At 38.5% G+C, this 22,771-nt stretch overlaps 1 protein-coding gene across 2 annotated transcripts in view; it reads right to left on the reverse strand.

Moving 5' to 3' along the window:
* LOC306885705 (nectin-2-like) overlaps positions 1-22,771 on the reverse strand; it is a 138,059-nt gene that overhangs the window by 55,998 nt on the left and 59,290 nt on the right. The window contains exons 4-7 of one of the 2 annotated variants that reach the window (XM_079442421.1): positions 21,592-21,885; positions 19,253-19,370; positions 16,281-16,429; positions 2,501-4,308 (exon numbers count right to left, since the gene is read on the reverse strand). In XM_079442421.1, coding sequence (XP_079298547.1) covers positions 3,761-4,308; positions 16,281-16,429; positions 19,253-19,370; positions 21,592-21,885 — 1,109 coding nt within the window. In that variant the 3' untranslated portion in view covers positions 2,501-3,760. Of the gene's footprint in view, positions 1-2,500; positions 4,309-16,280; positions 16,430-19,252; positions 19,371-21,591; positions 21,886-22,771 lie in introns of those variants that run through there. The other variant, XM_079442422.1, reaches the window with a different exon arrangement.

Raw genomic sequence — 22,771 nt, forward strand, 5'->3', positions numbered from 1 at the left:
ATAATCGAAATATAAAATATTTAGTAAAAATATTCAAAATATTAAATATTAAAGCATTTCCATTTGACTTGTTCGTTTTAAAAAGTAATATATTTATATTTTATATCATTTCAATTACAAAGAAAAATTTATTTTGACAAATTCAGTACTATTTTTCATATTTTTAAGGCCTGAAAATATTTAGAAAATGTACTCGTATTTCCATGACAAAATGAAAAATAAGCTACAACGGTCTTTAAACAAAAAGTATCTTCTTATTTCTCTTCTTTGAGTCACAGGCATCATATGACCAGGACATGAGCACAAGATTCACCCGCTACAGTTGAGTATGTGTGTGTGTGTGTGTGTTTAGCTAGTGTTGACGTCTTGTCATGTTGTTGAGGGTTAAGAGAGCAAAAAGTTGTCAGTGCAAAAATTTGTGTGTTAACGTCAATCCGTAGTGTACTTTCATCGCAGGCCGTGTGCCAGTTACTAACTAGTGTGCGTCTGGGAAGCTACATCTGCTGAACGCGCAGGATTCCCGGCTGTCCAAATCACCGACTCAAGGCAGCTGAGGTTATTCTCTTGTCTACTCTGGGCTTTTATACTACATCTGCTTTATATTTGGTGTTGGCCATAACGGACCACTACATCTGTTATTTACAGTACCGATAAATAACACTTTTGTCTCACTGGATTTCTCGATGATAAATACATACATATACAGTATATATATATATATCTCACACACAGGACACGTCACGTCAAGATACACACCATCAACACCTCACAAGATAGCACTGGTTTCCATCCATAGTATATAACAACCTCAACAAAAACAAGAGAGTATAGTTTGTTCTCACAAGTTTTGACAAATATTTGTTGTAATACAGCAGATGTGATATGAACCTGTTGCAGTTTTTACACAAAAGACGTCAGGCAGAAGCGATCGGTCCAAGTGTTTTTCATACACAGTGTCACAACCTGATAACACAACACAACATTCAGAGTGCATGAATAATCAGCTCCACAGCTGACGAGTTAATAATGACTTGCACCATAATGCGAAGCAATTAAGTAGCATCACGTGGGGACAATTTGCCGTTGCTCAGGCGGTCTTGTTTTTCTTCTTTTCTCAATATTGTTGATTGATTGCAGTCTTTAAGTATGGCATTCATTTACAATATATAGGATTTCAACATCGCATGAATTGCGGCGAGCTTGCAAACCTAAAACACATCCCAGAAGGCACTTACATCAACTTATCAAAACATACGGTTTTGTTTCATAATATTGAGAACATGTGGATAGATGGTATCTTTCATCTCCAAACATTACCAGGCGGAGTCCAGGTCATATTTTCACTACAAAATAAAAAATCTGCTAAATTACGTTACAAAGTAAATGGAGCCTATTTTGCATTGTGGCTTTATTAAACAGACGCTTTATTGTATACTCATAAAAAAAAAAAAAAGACACTGTAATGGCATCTTAAAATTTAAATCTGCATAATTGACAATAAAACATGATTCTTTATGCAAAATAAAGTTCTTTAATTACTTCCTTTGATACTGCAGTAAAATGTGACCCAGACATATTATTTGTGAGTTTTGCCCAATTATTTCAGTAATTAATCTTTATGTAGCCTTGGGATTGTGCGAATGAGAACATGGCATCACTATGTAACCCTTAACACTAATATTCTATAATAACATTCAGAGAAGTTCAACAAAAGATTCTATTAAAACACTAATATTTAAAAGTTATGAAAACTTGATTTGGCAACATTGCTCTTTCAGTTTTCTCAAGTCTCGAATAGCATTTTAAAGTCAAACGTTCAGCACAGAAACTCACAATACATCACAGGCCTCTCTGAATGCATGAATATGCCTGACATTGACTCCAAATTCATACTAAACAGGTCAAGTTAATACCTTTGCTACTGATAACAACACAATATTGACTGGCGCAATAAGCTCCCCATTTTCTCTCTCCACTTCTTCATTTTTGTAATCGTTATCAGCTTGAATATTTCAAGGCCTGAGCAGCTCTCGGAAAAGTAGCTTTGCCTTCCTTATTTTTCAGTGCAGTGATGCAACTTGAAGAGCTTTAGGGAGGGGGGATAAAAATTAACAGCCTTGCAAGTCTGCAGCGTGGGTGAACACTGTAGGCTAGAGTAACTACTGCCTTTACAGTCACTGGGTCCAGATAGTATAATCTCCAAATTACTCATGCTATATCCGCTTTGCTGGATATGGAGTTCTGCCTGGGTAGCGTCGCATAGGTGAGTGTGTTGCTCCTTTGTCATTATCACTCTAACCTCCCTCCACCGAAGGCTCGATGCTGTGAAACCAAGGATGAATGAGTCACGGCTCAAGATATTCAAAGCACTGCCGAAGCATCCATACAAGCGGCACGATATTATGCAAAGCACGCGCTCGCCGACAACTCAGACACTAATGAATCCACATCTGGACGCACATTGTTACACACTTATAGTTGTCTGAAATGTCTTTTTTTTGTAGTCTAAAAAAGTCTGCTTATGCGAGAGGCTTCAAAACAAACCGCTGACCAGCTCTAGAGGGACTCGGTAAAGCGAGCGGCCTAATCTCGCTGCCAAACATACGGTGAGAGCACGTCAACCCTTGACCTTTTTTCACAGCTGGCAGCGTTTCAACACCGTGGACTCCGTTGAACCGGGCAGCATATGCTGCCTGGCTTAACGCTCCCCGCTGAGGTCCGTCAAGCGCTCCGCCGTCCACATAATCCCACACTCAAAGGCACATCAATTGCGTTTTGCCGCCAATCTACGATGTGCATTAATCTACTTAATCTGTTTTAGTGAAGTTAAAAGACAACACGGTATAGACTCCAAGCCTATTTCTGCCTGGAAGGATTTGTGCTGAAGCTAGTCGCGCTCCTGTCTGCAGTTTTTAGATGTTGCGGTCTATGGTTTTGATATAACTGGATTAATCAGGGGTTGGGAAAAACATGCATCAGCTCAAAACGCACGCGGCTAATGCACAACACTCTTCTGAATTAAACATGGCCCGGAACAAACCGTTCTGCAGAGGTTGACAGGAGAGTACGGAGAGAAAAACACTATTAGGCTTCTGCCTAGAACCCCTCGAGTCATTCAGAAAATTCCTTTAGCGTAACAAGACATCTGATTAATAAACAAGAGCTAAAAAATAGTGGGGGAAAGTTAAAAGCCTTCACAGCTGGAGTTGATCGGTGCCACAGATGAATGACCCAGATGCTGGAGCGAGCGTTGCGTTGCCTGTTTTCTGTTTCGCTAACAAAACATCCAGCTGTTCTCGAAGACGACATCCCCGGGATTTGATTAAAGAAGCCTGCCGTATGCAACCTGGAGAGAGCGGCCTTAGCTTCTAGGTCACAGCTTGCTGAGTCTCTCATGCGATGTAGCATTGACAATCCTGTATGCTTAATCACAAGGCTTTCTTTTCACTTCAAAGAGCCTACTTGAGTATTGTGCTCATGGGAGTGAATCAACCACGAAAGATGGATTCTGTCTAGAATGGGCGTTAACGAGAAGTTACAGTTACACAACAACCAAATAACTATTTTTAGTCAGTATAATGCATTAAAAGTACACATCGTGAGGGAAGTAGCATTAATTTGTGTTTTAAGTTTGATAATGAGTGCTTTTGTCTACAGATGTGACATTACGCGTTCTGCTTCCGCTTCTCAGATGGCAAGTTTCCGTCTTTTTGTTTTAAAAGGTCAAGTAAATATCAGTTAGGTGAATTATCTGCTTCCTCTAGACGTAAATGGCAGTCCGGGAGATGATGGACCCGTCTCGCTGGGACTCCATGTCGTCGTCCAGGTAAGGTGCGCACTCGTCTTCGTGCCGGTGGATTTGGTAGCTAGGCGGCAGTCCGCTGAAGCGGTCGTACCGTTCGTCCTCTTCTTCATCCTCCAGGCTGTCGTTGAGAGCATCAAACTTCCTGCGCTCAGCTTCGTTCATCTCGCCGCTCAGCAGGATGTCATGGGCGGTTGGCATGTTGCCGGTCATGCGTGGGAACTCGTTGCGTTTCTCCGTGAGGGCGCCGGGGTCGCTTTCGCGGTATGTGTAGATCGGCCCGTTGTTGTTGGCTCCCGCGCCGTTCTTGCTAGCCTTCTTGCCTCCAAAAAGGCGAGTTTTGTTGCCATAAGCGCCCTGCTCGCCGTCGCCCGAATATCCATGCTGATGGCGGCGACTTCGCATCACTAACACAGCGACCAACGCGCTGACCAAAACGAGCGCCAAGAAGCTTCCCAGAATGGCTCCGGCCACCACGCCAGCACTGGACGGGTCTTCTGTCGACTCTGCAGAGGAGGGGAGGGGCACAAATGAGGAAGTTTCTGCTTGGTGGTGGTAGCTATTCTTCACCATAGGTGGTGGTGGTGTACGATTTGGTTCAGTTTAGACTGAGTAATGGTTTTTGGCTGCCCCCAGTTCCCAGCTACAAGTCCTATGGTGTGAGCCAAGTTTGCCAGATCCGCTCTCGGGTCTCGGTTCGAGAAAACAACACAAACGTCCATTCCTTCTACGCTCGGGAGCTGACCAGGTGAATTACACTACACAAGTAGAGAGTTAAAAAGAGAAACACACAGATGGAGAAGGGATGTGTAGATTATGTCACAGTATGGTCATGCAAAGAGGAAGGAATGTAAGTTACACTGGGAATCCGGCCCTCCAGCTAAAATCAGCTAATTGGTCAGCCTGCGCATTCCCACCAAATTCCTGGGAACGTGTCCAAGTCACAAACACTAAAGGAACACCTGCTTCAGGAAGGATTAGCCCCACTTCATGCTATATAGAAGCCTGCATGGAATGCATTGCTGAGGCAGCATGCACCGGAAGTGATGTCTATATTCATTTACGTATATAGTGGTGGTGAAGTTAAGAAAAGTAATTATGTTTACAGTCTGATTTAATCAAAAGTTTTCTAATCGAGCCTATCTGTGCAACTGAAAGGACAGTAATAGTGCTTTGCAAGTCCACTGCATTGATTTGGTTACATTACTTTATTGCATGGGTCAATATATTATAAAACTCTGGTTCTACAGTTAACCTTATAAATATGCAAAGTGAGAGAATTATGAAAAATTGCTCAAGTTTGAGGTTTTGTAAGAAGTTAAATGGATTAAAAATACACCCCAGCTCACTGATTTAAATAACAGTTCGATTTTTACAGTTTTCTGAAAAAACCTGAGTGGTGTTTGTCAGTGCAAAACTCTTTCCTACAATGCAAAGGTGTTGTAGGTGCCAAAGTGGTCTCTTAAATTGCTTTGAAATACAACAGCAAACTTTCTCAAGATGCACAATTTGAGAAATCATATGACCGTACAGTAGCTCTAATTGTACAAAAGAGATTGAGTTCTTTCTTTTAATGAATCACTCAAAAAGACTCACAAACTCAGGAGTTACTGTTTGAATCATAACAGAAAAGTGCTTTTAATATTTATATACTAATCAAGTTGTAATGTATATGATTCTTTTAATAAAAAAAAAAAAAAAAAAAGAATGCATTAAATGTTCAGTTAGGTCCACATTTCTTTGGAAATTTCTATTACTTTTCAAAAACTTGGTGACTCTTTCTGTATGATAAATTGATTTAAATGTTAAGAGTTTTAATAGTCTATTTGAGAGATTCAGTGAATCATTCACTTAAATGTGTCAAAATGCTGATTCATTCATTCACAAAACAAACAAGTGAATCTCTATACGAGTGAGTCATTGAATTATTTACTCGACGCGATTTGTTCAAAAGCGCTAAATTCAGAAATGCCATTACTGTGTGTATAACAATGAGGATCAACTAAAGAACTATCAATATTGTTTCTAAAAAAATTATTTTTATTGTTGCATAAAATTTGCAAGCGTGCTGTTGGTCTGAATATAAATATGAGGGTTATAGTATCAGTGACCCTAACCTTAGCAAACAGTGCTACTGAAATAAGCTGAAGCTTTGTAGGTTGTTTAATTCAAAAGGCCAAATAGCATGCACACTCCTCTAAACTTATGCCTCGCTCTCGGTCAAGCAATCATCAATTCTACCTCCTGCAATTTCCTCTGTTACCATGACAATTTGAGTCATTATGTATTCAGGATACTAGAAACAAGTCAAGAGGCTTTTTCCCCCCCAAAAAATAAAAATTATTCTCTGCTCTGCTACGAGCTCCAGAACTACTGAGAAACCTTTCATACAAGACAAAAAGAAGAGTAGGCTACTGATGAAAATATATGTGCGAACATGTACAAGTACATTAAATTTCTTCCCACACAGTTTGGATACGACTTAATATTCCTGCAATATAACGAGCGTACGATCGCTCCCTCTCCCACACACTTTTTTCCTGTTCATTTGCTCCTCTTCTGGTTTGTTTTATCCCAGTCCCGGGAGATATAGAGGTGCTAAAAGAGCTCTTTCTTAGGATACCCTATTCCATTTCGCCATGCCTCTCAGTCCACTGTCATTAAAGTCTCTTCAAGCCCCGCTGCTACTGAAAACAGGCACGCATGTGGGACTGAGACGCACACATACACATGACTACACAATCGGCTAACATCCCCAATCTCTCTTAACCTAACTCTCCTGGCGCTATCTCTGCCAGATGTCACAGCTCAGGATCCATTATTCATCGACCTGGCAGACAGTATCTGTGAACCCCACAGTCGACATCTAGCTCTGTAACTAAGAGACAAAAGACAAAGGTGGGTTGAGGAGATATACGGCGCCGCTTCACCGTGATTCTGAGCGCGACCGAACAAACAGCCTGTGTTACATTTTGACCGCTCCTGTTGTCAAGTAAAAAAAAAAGAGCAGCACACTTAAGACATTTAAAATTTTACCAATCCTGAATCTTTAAGTGGCCGTAGTGTGAAGGCTTAACCTTTTTTGGGTAAATTTAAGATACTGTTATCCCAACCATGGCACTTGGACAGCAGGGAAGTCTCACGCTATCGATCCACTCCGGGGCTAATAAAACATTAAGCCGCAGAATTTACTAGCACAACTCTTTATGAGTGTTATTGAAAAACGTTGAGTTCTTACAACCCACACTGAGAGTGAACCTTAGAGAGTTGTGGAAGCTGTTAAAGGTCATTATTGTCTAAGAAGGTTGATGGGCTTGTGGACAAAGCACCTCTTCAGCCCTCGTGACCTTTAACGTGTCTACTATGCTCCTCGAGTGCCATAACTACAGCACATTATTATTCTGCCGCACTCTGCTAATGGCACGCTACAAAATCGCTCAACATTAAAGTCCACGTTTCAATTTTCCCACATACATGCATAGCTGGAATCGGTTGCTTAGGATAATAATGTGAGAAATGATAACTTCTGAGAGAGTTTATTAAAACACAAAGCCTATATAGAGCGCATTAGTGCCCACCCACTTTTTAGTGCCAAGTTTTTCCCATTAATTTTTCCCATACGGATTTTTGAAGAAAAAAAATCAAATCACCCAGCTACAAGGTGAATGATAACATTTCCAATTTTGATTTGAAGCTAAAAAGTATTTGAAAATGGAATAAAATGACAAAGGTACAAGACTGTATACTTAACGGCTTTAATGAGGGAAAGAACTACAATCCCATGAAGCACTGCTTCTAATCAACATCTAATTCACAACAATGGAGAACTACTGATTTGAATATGTTGATTATATATACATATATACATACAGAATTATAACTCATGCTCAAGATTTTTAAATATACATTGTGATTTACAGTTATATAGTCAGAATTGTAACAATGTATTCACAATTTTTATATTCAAACTTGACTAAATTTTTCAGAGTAACTTCTATATATTCAGATATCGCTATATAGTCAGATTTACTTTATACATGCATTCATTATTAACATTTATATATTCAGTCCTGTATCTATACTGTATATTCAGACTTATTTCAATATACGTTTATATATTATCAAATACAACTGCATACTCATGATTTAAATTTATATATTCTATTATTACTTATTTATATATATATAAACATTTGCTATATATAAACTTTATATACACTTATTTTAATTTATATAAATTAATATAAAAGCATTTATATACATTAATATAAATACAGACATTTATTATATATGAATGTACTTTTTAATTACAGAACACAAGTGTATTTGCATATGCAGAAGTTCTCTAAACATCACGTCATCAATTTCCTGGTAGAAGTGATAAATTCCAGATATTTTCAACTCAACAAAATGGCACCTTTCCCAAAGCACAAGAAAGCACTAACTATAATTACGGCATTCAGGGTTGTAATTTATGCCATTATTCATGTTTTTCCCAAGCTATAGATTGTAGATAGAGACCACTCGGCAGTCTGATTGCTTGGAGACCTCCACATCAGGCCCTCACAACGCCGCCCGCTTTTCACTCATCTATAAATGGTTCCTACTTATAAAATAACACAACTACCACCCCAGGTAGAACTACAACTGCTATGGAAGCAATCAATCACACAACAACAGTGTACATAAAGTGGTCCGCACATGCACCACGTGAGTGCGGTCACTGCTTTATAATTTATTTCTGCTAAAATACACAGTTTTTGGCAGTGCAGAAGGAGACGTATGATGGATAGAGCGAATGCAGACAGATCGCATTTCCTTTGACTGTAAAGGATAGGCTCAAATCTCAGCCATGGCCTGCGGTGACCCCTCCCTTCCGCTGTTTCACACGTCCTGTATTGATTTATTGGAGAGCTCAGGGCGCATACGTTCAGCTTACACCAACCTCTCCCGCTGTCCTCCTAAAGCCCAGGCTAACTGACAGATGACGTGGTAACCACTAATGGTGCTGCCAAAAGTGATGTAGGAAAGCTTCCAAAGGGCTGGCTGACCAAAGAGTGCACTTCCACCAAGGTAATTACTTGAAAAGCACAAAAAGACCCGGGTTTTGAGATGCAAAATTGAGTGCTTACATGACTGGGTCATGTGCAGCGCCTGTTAGAAAGTGCTAAATGCAACAGATTTCGATGTATAATTGGGCTTTGAGCAGATCCTAATAACACTATTGCCAGAGACACTCGTTTCCGTGCTAGAAAACACACACACACACACACGCACGCTTGTTGACGGCTTAAAGAGCTGGGCGTTAGAGCTTCTCTGGAGGAGGATGGTATTTCTCACATGCACGTTTCTCAATTTCGATCTGTGGCAGGCAATAATCCCAGGGTGCCTATCTTGATTTCTTTTGTCCTGCTAAAGTCACCATGTGCACTGTACATCAAAGACCCGGAGAAAGCATGGCTGAGTGGATTACAACATCAGGAGAAAAAGAAAAAACCTCGCAACCTCGCCAGGTCTCGGGTCGTGAACATGAGATTTCCAAAAATGTCATCATGTGCAAAAAGACGTGGGTGATAAATCGAACATTGGCATATCACACATCCACGTATATACATACACGCACGCACACACACACACACACAGGCATTTTTATCCATTTATTTTCATGACATCTTGCTATCAATAAATCAAATTAGACATCTGATTCAATGCTTTGCGTCGTCACTCAGAAATATTTATAGTCTCTGCATGAAATTTTTTTCATTTATTAAAATGTTTCAGTAAGAATACACGTAGGTAAATATTGATGTTTGTTTTTATACTGGAATATAACATTTATATTAAACGAAAATGGTTGCATATCATTCATCCATGGCACACTTTTTCCATGTCACAGTTTAATATGTAGAGACAATTATAAATAAGCTAAAATATTGCTATGTTTATTTTTATATTGGTGCGTATAACTGAAAATCATTCCATTTCATTCTTGTGATGATCTTGATTATTAAAAGGATAGCTCATACCATTTTCAAAAATTTTGTTAGCATGATTTCACCATTCATTCAGGCCTGTATGAATTTCTTTCTTCCAAACAAACTGTTTTTATCCCCCATTGACTTTCATAGTATTTTTTTTTTCAATGGAAGTCAGTGGGGACCAGCAATGGTTTGGATACCAACATTCCTCCAAATATCTTCAACAGAAATAAGAAATTCATATAGGTTTGGAACAACTTGAGGGTGAATAAATAAAATTTCCAACTATCCCTTTAACTCGAATTCCTATATTTTACTTATTGCATTAAACATTTTGAATCCATCTGGCTCAATGATTGAAAATGATGGCTCCTCTGTTTGAGGGAGAAAAACACACCTTTACATAAAGATATATACTGAATATGACGAGGAGACTGGAACACAGATCCATTTATAGTCTAGCCCTTTATGCAGAGCACAAGTTTATTAGAGGGAAGTTTCAGGTAATGACGAATAATGACGACATAACAGGATTGTGGAAGCGGTAGAAATCGCTCGGCTAAGCCAGGCTAACCACAGCTAAGCTGTAAAAGGATCCTGTAATGATTTTTCAACAGTTCATTGCATCCGCCATCACATCAGTGTCAACATCCGTGAGAAATTCGTGAAAAATGTGCCATTGTTCCATTTCAGACAGCCTGCTCCTCATAATCCACTCAGAACGAAGACTACTTTCCCAAAGAAAATCGAGGGGAGTAATGAGAGCCTGAAAACTAAATGTTTATGGAAAAGAAAAGAAAAAATAGCGCAGCCGGCTCCATCTGGCTAAGCACGGCATGCATTCTGTTTTTGAACATTAAAGCATCGGTATATATGTGGCCCGACAGATTCTAAACTCTGACGTGTACAAAATTGCTGTGAGAGAATGATGAAGGAGCGGCTCAGTAAAAATGCTGCTTTTAAGTAAGCCTCCATTGATTCAGACACAGAGATGCATTGCTTGATACATCTTTAAAGCACTCCGAGCTGCCCGCTTCTAGGGTAGATTGCACAAGTGATGCATCAAAATCTGCGCAAAATAGCTTTGATATTCAATTTATCGTGGTTTGAGGAGAAATAAGGATTTTTAAGGCAAAACATTATCATTAAAAGAATACATAATTAAATCTTTCAGTGTTCCAAATGGCTAATAATGTTCATGAATATTAAACGTTCCACATGAATCATTTGCTCATTGCTTTTTTAAGGAAAGCCCAGTAAATCATTAGAATCCGACCGGGTCAACAAGGCAGCCAAAAGCAAGACCCCATGAAAGCCTAATTTCTATTCCGCAATTGATCAAAGCAAAGAAAAAGGCAAGCTGGCGAGCCCTGGTGTTTCCAAAGTGCGCTCTGAGGTTTCGGAGCATCTCTAATGAGTCCTAATGATGGACGGGGTGGGCTAAGAGCCAGGTAATCTTGGCAGCCCACTTTTCTGACATTTCACTTAATGTTAGCAGGGCGATATCTCCTCGCCCTTTCGTTGCCTCCGTCTTTGTCTCGATTTTCTCTTGCTAAGCCGTGGGTGATAAGCTTCAACCAGGTGTCAGTCGACAGGTCTTTCTCTCGCCTTATCTCACATGCCGAGTTTCAGACATTGTTTTTACACCGCAAGGCTTAAGACGCCATAGGTAAGAGCCCTATAACTGCTTGATGTGATAGGAAAAGTCTGAGAGAGGGAATACATCAGATTTGAGTACACCAGCACATATTCAAGACTGGAGGAACCAAATGTAATTATTTAAAGATGAAGTGTGTCATTTGTTTGATATGTACATGCAAAGTCAACTAGAAGAAAGATTCAAATGTCAAATTTATTCATAAAGCACTTTTCACAAGTACACATTGTTTCAAAGCAGCTTTAAAGAAAACCATGATATTAGTGTTTGAAATATCTTAATACCGTCATGTCACATTAGCAGATCAGAGCGGGGCGATAATAGAATTTTGTAACAATGAAATCAAGCAGTGGAGATGAGCTACATATGTATAGATTATTGATTATTGGAGTGTGTTTTACAAGAAAATACAATTTCAGTGTTTCTACTTTAAAATTTCAATTTGTAACTTACCATTTCTTTGTAAAATAATTGTGAAATTTACTAGCAATTTCCAAGTGAAACTTGTTTCTACATTAATGTTTTAAGTGTAATGTATATTGCCTTTTGTGAGTGTGCTGTATGTATGCGAATAAAGTTGGATAAATTGTATAAGAAATCCGTAGGTCGATTTCCCTAAAAAAATGACACTTATGAGCAATTTTTATAATTACACTCTTCACATTTAAGAATAGAGCATCAAAATCCAGTTCAGTTCAGCACTAATTTGAAAATCTGGTAGTCACAGACCCAAATCTGATGATCCAAATGGGCAAAATCATGAATGGATGCAGTGAAGTGCTGCAGTCTACAATCAGCACTGAAAGAGCTAATCTTTGGATTCAGAAATTGCCTTTGTGAAAAGACCAGCCATGACATCCTTTCAGTACTAGTTTGGTGCTGTTCTACATGATAAACCAGTATAGTCATGCAGAAGGAATGATCTGATATTAATATTTAATATCTTGATTCATGAATATTGATTTTATAGCATGATGTACAACTACAGAGCAGACATTGACAAACAAGCACTAGCCACTGGATATTCGGCTACTTTAGTCTTCTGTTTGTTACTTTTTTGTTTTATTAGGTCTGCTATAATAAGTTTTTTTTGTACTGCGACTAAGCAATTCTCAAAATATGATCATATTGTAAAACATTGTTGGGAGGAGAACTCAGAGATTCCTAAAAAAAAAAACCCATAATGGTTGCCCTAGATTTGCCAGACAGCATGGTCTTTCTTGTTGACAAATGAATCCTAACTGACCAATGAACTCTTGCATTCAAAACACGCTGGTCTTTTCAGCAGGGACGTGCCTTGTGTGCTGTTTTAAGTTGTGCATGCGCTTGCATGCGTGCATGCAAATGTGTGCCTGTGTTTTCTGCAAAAACTCAGTTGTTTCCTCAAGAGCAGCCGCTACCAACCCCACTAAACTGCACCAAGCTTCAGCCAAGAATTTAAGCAGCTAAATGGCCTCTCAATCCCCCAATAGAGTCTACAACGAAAGCCTTCAGTTTTCTGCATTAGCTGTCTGAAAATGGCTAGGGAGGGGAAAGAAATGAGGAAACACTCCTTCTTGGCAAGCTGCATGATTAGTCTGTTAGCTGGCACAAGCGGAGGTCTCCCCCCTTCAAGGAGTGAGGAAAGCGGGGAAAAGAAAGAGAGAGAGATTTCTACTTCCAGAGTATTCTGTCTGGGAGATGTTCCTCTTAAAAACCTCCTTCCTACCATCTTTTCTCACTTGTATTTTTTTTTTTCACACGCATACAATTTCTCTCCAGCTACTAGGCCGGTGGATCCACTGGGAACCATTGCAATCTAGCCTCATTCACGTGTACAGTTTTGGGAGTTGGGGGTTTTTAAATTCCTCTTGCGTCAGCACAAGTCTCGCCTGCAATCTGCCGAGCTTTGTCATGGTGTGGCATTCGTGTCTGCATTCGTATTAGGCCCTGTTTACACCTGACTTAATGACTTAATTGAAATACACATGGTGCAGCACAATATCAGCACAAAATTGCAGGTGGGTAGTGAATACGTTTTTCATACTGAATTGTGCTCCCAGTCAATAAAACCCAGATTAAATAATCCAAAATCAAGTTTGCTAGTTTTAGCTCATTCAAGTTAGTCTTCCAGACTAAAAAAGACAGTTTGACTGGACAGTTCTGATGGTTTTAGACACTTTTCAGTGAGGATGGGAGATCAGCTAGACCAGTTTCAACCATCTAGGGTTTAGCTAGTCCCCCACCATGACTGAATAAAAAACAGAAAAACTCTCCAAAACCATAAAACCTGACCAACTTAACCAATTTGGCCAAACTGGGAGATGTTAGACTGATTTAAACTGGTTTTAGTAGGGTTGTCATGATTACCGTCACATCCAAGTACTTGGTGGAAAAAAATCAGCTTAAACAAGGCCTAAATTTACCAGTTTGCACAAACAGGTCAGTTATGATGGTTTTAGAGGGGTTTAGGCCATTCTAGTCGACCATCTAGCCCGGTTTAGTGAGTCTCCCAGCCTGATAATCTAGCGGTCTAGCTGAAATGTGTCCAAAACCACTCTAGAACCATAAGAAATGACCAACTTAAACAACTGGTCCAAATTGTGAGGCTTTGTGCTGCTTAAGCTTTTTTAAGGGTTTCAAGATGTCACATCCAACATCCACAGAAACAGCAGAAGTCTGCAAAGTGGTTTTCAGCTAGTCAGTTTTGATGGTCTTAGAAGGGTTTGGGACAATTTTCAGCTGATAAGGTGGAGATCTGCTTAGACCAACCAGCAAAACAGCAGTTTGACAAACTACAACAAACTAAACCAATTTAAACCAAGCGAGATTCAGCTAGTCCCCCAGCCTCATAAGCTACTGTTTAGCTGTTTGGTCTAGCTGACCTCCAACCCTGACCAGCTGTCCAAAACCCTTCTAAAACCATAAAACTGACCAAACTTAAACAACTTGTCCATGCTGCAAAGCCTTTTTTTCAGTAGGGGTTTCAAGATTGCTGTCATGTCCAAGTTGTCAGGTACAGGAAAAAACAGGAGAGGTCTGCAAATGTGTGCAAACTGGTCAGTTTTGATGGTGTTTTGTTGGGTTTCGGACACTTTTCAGAGGATGAACAGCTAGACTGACCAGCAAAACACCAGCTTGACCATTCTGGGAGACCATCTAGACTAATTTAAATAAGCCGAGGTTTAGCTAGCCAAGACAGGCCGGTTAAATCTGTCAATTTTGATGATTTTGCAGGGTTTTTTTTTTAATACTTTTCAGATGGTCAGGGTGTGAGGTGATTTAGATCGACCAGATAAACACCAGTTTGCAATATTGGGAGAGCAGCTAGACCAGGGCTGTCCAAACTCGGTCCTGGAGGGCCGGTGTCCTGCAGAGTTTAGCTTCAACCCTAATTAAACACACCTGAATCAGCTAATCAAGCTCTTACTAGGCATACTAGAAGCTTCCATGCAGGTGTGTTGAGGCAAGTTGGAGCTAAACTCTGCAGGACACCGGCCCTCCAGGACCGAGTTTGGACAGCCCTGAGCTAGACCATCTTAAGTCAGTCCCTACTTTAGGCTGGTTTAAGCAGTTTATTTTTCAGCAGGGTTTGCGTGATTGATCATCGCTGTCTCAAGTACTAAATTACTTTGTATATTAAAGAAAAGTATCAAAGATTACACATACTGATGAGCAATTCTCTGCCACAGGCACATTTCACTCAAATTCGATCATATAAAATTCAGTCACACACACACACAACAAAACAGCTCTCCTACCCTGATGAAAAGACCTGCTAGACCAGTGCTAACCAGCAGAAACCAGCCTCCACCAGCATGGAAATCACTGGCCTTTTAAGCAGGGCTGTGCAAAACGTCACACAAACAAGGTCACTGACAATGCAGTGACAATCCACTGTTATGTGCGTCACTTGTGAATGTATCAAGAAGTGATTGTACGTGAATGTTTCTTTAAGCACCAGGCATCCTAACGACTGTGATAAAACTCTCCCCTATAATGCTGATGTGAAAAGAGAAAAAAAACACATTAGAACAACATCCCACACTTTTTTTTGCTACAGAGCGCCTACAAAGAGCCTTTGTTCTCCCACAACACAATTGAAATTTCCAAAAGGATTCCCACGGATTCTAAATGCGGCTCTTGCGTTTGCCTTGGCATGAGAAAGTGCCAAAAGCACAGTGGCTTGCGGGCCTACACGCATCCATTTAACCAAACAGCCGCTCTGTAGCTGATCAACAAGGGGTAGAGTTTCAAGAAATGGACCATCAAGACGGTCTTGTGCATCAGCGATTACACAAAATGCCTGTCAGAGTGCGTTTAGGCACAACAAAGCTGTAGGAAAAGAAAGAAACCCATGCACATGAACAGAGAGGAAAAGAACAATAGCGATCCATTTTCTTTTTCTGTTAAAAGAGGTTAAAGACAGAGCAGAACTATGCTGTTAGGTATGGTGAAGAGGGAAAAGAAAACAACAAGTGAAAAGAAGAAATCAAAAGCAAACCGGCAAACTGGCTCACACCAAGTGACTCCACATAGAACAAAGACTTCTGGAGAAAATCTCACCAAATTGGGTTAGGCAGGCCAACTCTAAACCCAACCACCAAGTAAGAGTCTGGCTTCTGAAGCCCACCCACATTAGAGAAGTGTACATGAATCTGTAGTAGTAAGGAGAAACCCTTTTCCCATGTTGTGTGTGTTTTTCTAAGTGTGAGGGAGGTGGCGTGCCACACCGTGTCCTAACCAGGCAGGAATGCTTCAGCTCACTTGAGCATGCCTGGTTTGGACGCTGTACTTGAGCTGAAATGTGTATTGACTGTTTGCATCAATAGTGCATGTGTCATTCCTGCATTGCGCTACTCACCGATGACCGTGGCGGCCAGCTCTTTCTTGCCAGAGCCCAGACTGTTCTTCACCTCGCACACGAAAGTGGTGTTCACCGCTTCGTCCACCTTCATCACCAGCAGTCGGTTCTGATCCACTCGTACCGAAGGCGGCAACTGACCCGACGCACTAAAGAACCATTGACAGAGAAAAGAGCATTTGTAGCTAGTCTTTGAAACCATGTTTAACTGCTGTATAGTTTTATGACTGGCAATCAGGTTTTAACTCTTTCCCCGCCACTGACAGAATATTCCAGCATTCTGTGTTTTCACTGTTATACAGTAGTAGGCGCTATTACACATCTTCTGAAAGAGTAATGAACATCGGGATCAAAACACGCTGAAGAAACAAGCGATCACATATGTAAGCAGATGCATATGTAAAATAACGCGACCATCAAACATTCCCCCGGTTTCACAGACAAGGCTTAAGCCTAATGCCGGACTAAAATCTAAATCTGAGCTGTTTCAACTGAACATGCTCTGACTGATTTTAAAATATATCAGTGCCTTTATTTTGTCTCAAAATGCAGTAATATTTTTTCTAAGGCACGTTTATAAAAATTATTTAAATGTCCTAACTGAACTATGGCCTAATCCTGGCTTAGTCTAAGCCCTGTCTGTGAAACCAGGCCATTATATACAACAGCATATGTGCACGGTGTAGATTTCTACACTGCCTAATGTTACCGGAAGAAAAGTCGACCCAGGAAGTGGTTTAGGACTGTGCCAGCATTGGGGGTGTTGATTAAAGCAATCTACTCCATCTATGCTTTGATCATCAATCTGCATGATTTTCTGTTGCTTTTTTCTTACCCACATTCAATTGTTTATATAAAAAAAATGAATGTATGAAGCTAGAATAAAAAAAAAATATTTATTTTTTCCAATCAGAGTCTCTGTTCAGGCTTTGACGTATTGCATGTTCAGATATTCATACAACAAAATATTCTGGGGCCGTTACAATTTTGTGAAAATGCTGGCAGTGACCAGAAACAAAACAAAAAAAAAACTATTTAATATTCATCAATCAGTCTTCAATATTATTAAATTGCTTTCTGTTGATGTAACAGTTACACACAAGGCTTAGTTAAAGTATTAATCTTAGCAATTGTATTATTTATTCCTAATTTACTTACATATAAAACCATTTTCAAGTGGATTTTGTTTTTTTGATTAATTTGTATTTTCTGATTGCTTTCAGCTTGTATTAGTAAGAACTCTGATCAACAGATGAAAAAGGAGGCTGAAGGTCTGAGGACAGATCGAGGTGAAACTGATGTAAAGTTATTATTTATATAATGTACTTAATTTCACAATGAAACAAATAGTTGATAAAGAACAATTGTAAAAACTTGCAAATACGAAAATGCTAATAAATCACTAGCTGTTCAATATGAATTTATAAAATTAATGTAAATATGTGACCCTGAACCACAAAACCAGTCACAGGTGTCAATTTTTCAAAAATGAGGTTTATATATCATCTGAAAGCTGAATAAATACGTTTTCCATTGATGTATGGTTTGTGAGGATCGGACAATATTTGGCTGAGATACAACTATTTGAAAGTTGTCCAAATGAAGCAATGCATATTACTAATCGAAAATTAAGTTTTGATATATTTACAGTAGGAATTTTACTAAATATCTTCATGGAACATGATCTGTACTTAATATCCTAATGATTTTTGTCATGAAAGAAAAAATCATTTTGACCCATGCAATGTATTTTTGGCTATTGCTACAAATATACCCCAACAACTTAAGACTGGTTTTGTGATCCAGGGGCATATATTAACAAAATATTTGGTCCTTCTAAGCGGAACTTTACCTTATTTACAAAAACTGCACCCATATATCTCTAAATATACTATATATAGCTTGCGTTATACATGCTGGAAAATAATGACTTGTGTTTTTGTGTGTGTGTGCTGATTTTTATGTTGCATATTTGTCAACCAACTTCAAACCCTGCAATCAAGCTGCTATATCCAAGTGTCTTTCACCCAATAAGTCTTGCTAATAAATGTTGTTTCTCGATCTGTATCGATCAATGTTCTTTGTTTTGGTGAGAAAATGAAGTTGAACCAGTGAAGCGTTAATAGGCTGCTGTTGCTTTATACCGCAGGCAGAGATGCTTCCTCAATTCACAGCCAATTAGCCTGTGGCTGTTGTTAGCAGCCAAACTGCCATATTTGACTTTGTTTCAGTCATATCGGAGATGGAAAAACAGCACATAAATCAGACTAAATGACTAAATGAATGGTAATGCTAATGAAAAATGTTTGTATCGTTTCCTTCCCGTTTTGAGTAAATTCTCTCATCATTTGCTCACACTCATGTTATTCCAAACTGAATGCATTTTATTCTTTTACAGAAGGAAATATATTGCAGAATGTACAAGCAGCTATTATATATACACACTACAGTTAATTTTTTAAAGGAATGTATTCAGTAAGGATGCATTAAATTGACCAGAAGTGACAGCAAAGGCAAAAACATTGAAAAAAATAATAATAAATGTATCAGTTTCCACAAAAATATTACGACTGGCTGCAAATTCAGCTTTGCATCGCAGCAATAAATTATATTTTAAAATATATTTAAATAGAAGACAGCTATCTTAAATTGTAATATTATTTCATAATATTACTGTTTTTATTAAGCCATAAAACTTGTCTTTTCCTTCTTTTGGTAAGTTGTATTATAGCATTGCATGAGGAACAGCTCATAATTGAAGCCATTATTGAAAGTATTTCCCTGAAGCCCATTTGCTCTCTCACTCAAACCTGACACTGTCAGTCATGAGATAAACGTGACATCAAAATTGAAATTTAAATGTGCACATTCTGCTTCTCTTTTTGTGTTCAACCAAAAAAATCATATAGGTTTGGATGCATAAATGACAGCATTTTGAACTATTTCTTAAAGTTTATTATAGGGGAACTCACGCTGTCCAGGTAACATCAGTAGGTGCTGGATTGGCATCAGCTTGGCAGGTCAAGACAGCATCAGTCCGACCCATGAACCAGTTATTGTCATACCCTTCTATTGTCACAGTGGGAGGATCTAGAGAGAATGTGAGACCGAGAGAGAGAGTGAGAGACATCCATCTGTAAATCCTGCATTGAAAGCACAGTTCAAAGGCTGGTTATCTGTGTTCAGGGGTGGGAAGAGAAGATATAGGTTTGCTGAAGGTGGCACTGCCCTATAGACTCTCAAAGTGCTTTGAGACGCTGGAGAAATGCCAGAGAATGAAAGCGCAAGAGGTGAGGATGTTCCAACAGGGCGTTTATAAAAGGAAATGGTGAAGTTGCAAATCTCTGCCATCCTCAAACATTCCAGCTCAGCTATGCAAACACAGACACCTCAAACGCTCTGTAAATAGCTTTCATGAAAAGAGGCAAAGATGCTTAAATGAATTTGTAAAGGTGAAAAAGTAAAGAAAAGGTGTTCTGAGCAAATGATACCGGGAGGGATTATGAGTTCATGTGTGTGCCACTGAGAACGCACTTCTTTAAAGGATTAGTTCGGCCAGAAATGAAAATTATGTCCTCGTTTACTTACTTTCGTGTCGTTCCAAAAACATATGATGGTCATTCTTCCGTGAAACACTACAAGAGAAGTTTTGAATAATCTGCTGGTCGGCTTTTCTTTTCAATTACAGTATAATGAGCGGAAACCGAAGCTTTCAAGCTTCAAAAAGGAAACAAAAAGTCATAAAAGTCTTGGGAAGTCAAACAGTAGCTTTGTGAGGAACAGAGTGAAATTTGAGTCGATTATTGATTGATAATCTTCCCCTCCAGTGAACTACTAGCCGGTAGGACAGGATCATTGAGCGAGTGAAAGCGAATTACAAATGAATCATTCAGAACAGGGTTGTGCTCCCAAAAGCACTGCGAGCCTAAGAAGATTGTAAAAACTACTGGCTCCAGGTTTATTATAGTTAACTAAAACTAAATATTTTTACTTTAAATAAATGTGACCCTAGAGCACAAAACCAGTCTTCCGTCGCTGGGGTATATTTGTAGCAATAGCCACCAATACATTGTATGGGTCAAAATTATAGATTTTTATATTGAAGATATTTTGTAAATTTCCTTCTGTAAATATTTCAAAACTTAATTTTTGATCAGTAATATGCATTGCTAAGAACTTCATTTGGACAACTTGGACAATAAAGGCGATTTTCTCAGTATTTTGATTTTTTTGCACCCTCAAATTCCAGATTTTTCAAATAGTTGTATCTCGGCCAAATATTGTCCGATCCTTACAAACCAATGGAAAGCTTAGGCCTATTTATTCAGCTTTCATGTGATGTATAAATCTCATTTTCTAAAAATTGACCCTTATGACTGGTTTTGTGGTCCAGGGTCACAAATGCTAACTGAAATAAGTTAGAATAAAACATAAAAATAAAAAAAAGACTCGTTTATTTTCTTTACTTTAGATTTATATTAACATTAGTTGAACCTGACATACTACAATAACAAACTAAAATAAAAAATAATAAAAGATACAGACATTTAAAAAACTAATAAAAATGACAAAAATATTAAAACTTTGAAAACAGAGAATATAAAAATAAAAACTCAAACAGTAATTAATAAAAACAATCGATCATCAAAACCTTGAAATTTTAAATGGAAAATATAAAAATTAAAACTAATTCAAAATAATAATAAAAACCAACAGAAGACATTAACTGAAATAAAACATTAAAAAAATAAAAACTTAAAATTCATAATGAAAACTGACAAAAAAAACAACAATATAAAATGTAAAAAAGTAATAATTATTAATATTAATACTAAAATATATATATATATATATATATATATATATATATATATATATATATATATATATATATATATATATATATATATATATATATATATATATATATATATATATATATATATATATATATATATATATATATATATATACATACATATACATATACATATATACACACACATACATACATACACTAACTAGACAGACAGACAGACAGACAGACAGACAGATAGATAGATATATGAACTGGATCAGATTCAATGAAAAGATCTGATTTAAAAAATGTACTATTCAATGCTACTTATCTTTATTTTGCTATTTTAGAGCTTGACAGCCCTAAAGCCCTGCGTTTTTATTCTACTGAAAAGACCAACCAGGGTTTTCTTCAGAAATTCACTCTTTGTGTTCCACAGAAGCCAGCATGGATTCAGACTGACTTTCTTTAATAACTACTCCTACAGTGTGTGAGTGTGTGTCTGAATCTTACACTCCACCACCAGCTTCAGCGGGAAGGCTCTGGGTTCGATCTGCGTCCTCTGATTCACCAAGCAGGTGATTTCTTTTCCATTTTCAGCAGGTGTCGGGATCATCCGATACTCGCTCTTCACGGTCACCGTCCCGTCCGTCTCGGGCACTGAGGTGTGGTTATAGCGGCCGGCGACGGTTGTGATCCAGGAGATTGTTGCCTCTGGTTTTCCTTGGGCTGCTTCGCACCTGGCCACGACCACCTCAGAAGAGCCGGCTTGCACCGGGATGGCGGTAGCCGAGTTTCTGGGTTTGGCTAATGGAGAGGGGGGGAAATTCAAGAGTTTACAGCATGACTTTGCTTTTCAACAGCCTTTTTTTATCCATTAAGTGGTGCTTGAGCTAAAAGACACACAAGAAAGCTACTCAGTACTCAGAACTGTTATTGACTTCTATTAATGGAATAAAATACAGTCAGCTGGTCATTAACGGATAAAAAAAAACACATCGAGAGTATGTTTCAAACATTCAACAGAGCCACTTATTACACAGCTACGTGCTAAATAAAAAAATTAATGGACATGAAATATTAATTGATTACTGGAGAAGAAAGAGCACAGAGTGATATGAGAGACATGAAACTAGCACACTTATGTAGGAAACTAGATGCCTGGGATAATCTGGGACGGTCGATTATACAGGTCATTATATAAAAATATTTGAAGAATCGAGTATAACAGACAGCCGTGTATTAATGTCTGATGGGGGCTTTTCAATGCATGATACTGACAACTACAGATGGTCAACAATAAGATCAAATATTAAAGATAAATGCAACAATGTACAAGTTTAGGAATCTGTCAAGGTTTACAACAGGTGTGTATTTGTTTAATTTATGTCAGATTTTATGAAAGCACATGAGACAGCTGCTGAATTACACCATTTTGTCTTCATTCATCTATCTATCTATCTATATATACACGCACACACCCACACTTTAACTTTAACATGTCCATACTAAGTTAAAAGCAAAAGTTAACAATCAAGCTAAAGAGAGATAGAGTTAATGTGTTACTTTGTGTACTCGGGGCTAAAGAGTGAAAGACAATCCACGCGAGATGCTTGAAACACAGCCAACATGGATAAACAGGCAGCACTGATTCATAGCATCTCTCTGTCTCTGATGATAGCATTAGCTTAGT

This window comes from Barbus barbus (genome assembly GCF_936440315.1).
Source record: "Barbus barbus genome assembly, chromosome: 19".
In the NCBI taxonomy this organism is placed as follows: domain Eukaryota; kingdom Metazoa; phylum Chordata; class Actinopteri; order Cypriniformes; family Cyprinidae; genus Barbus; species Barbus barbus.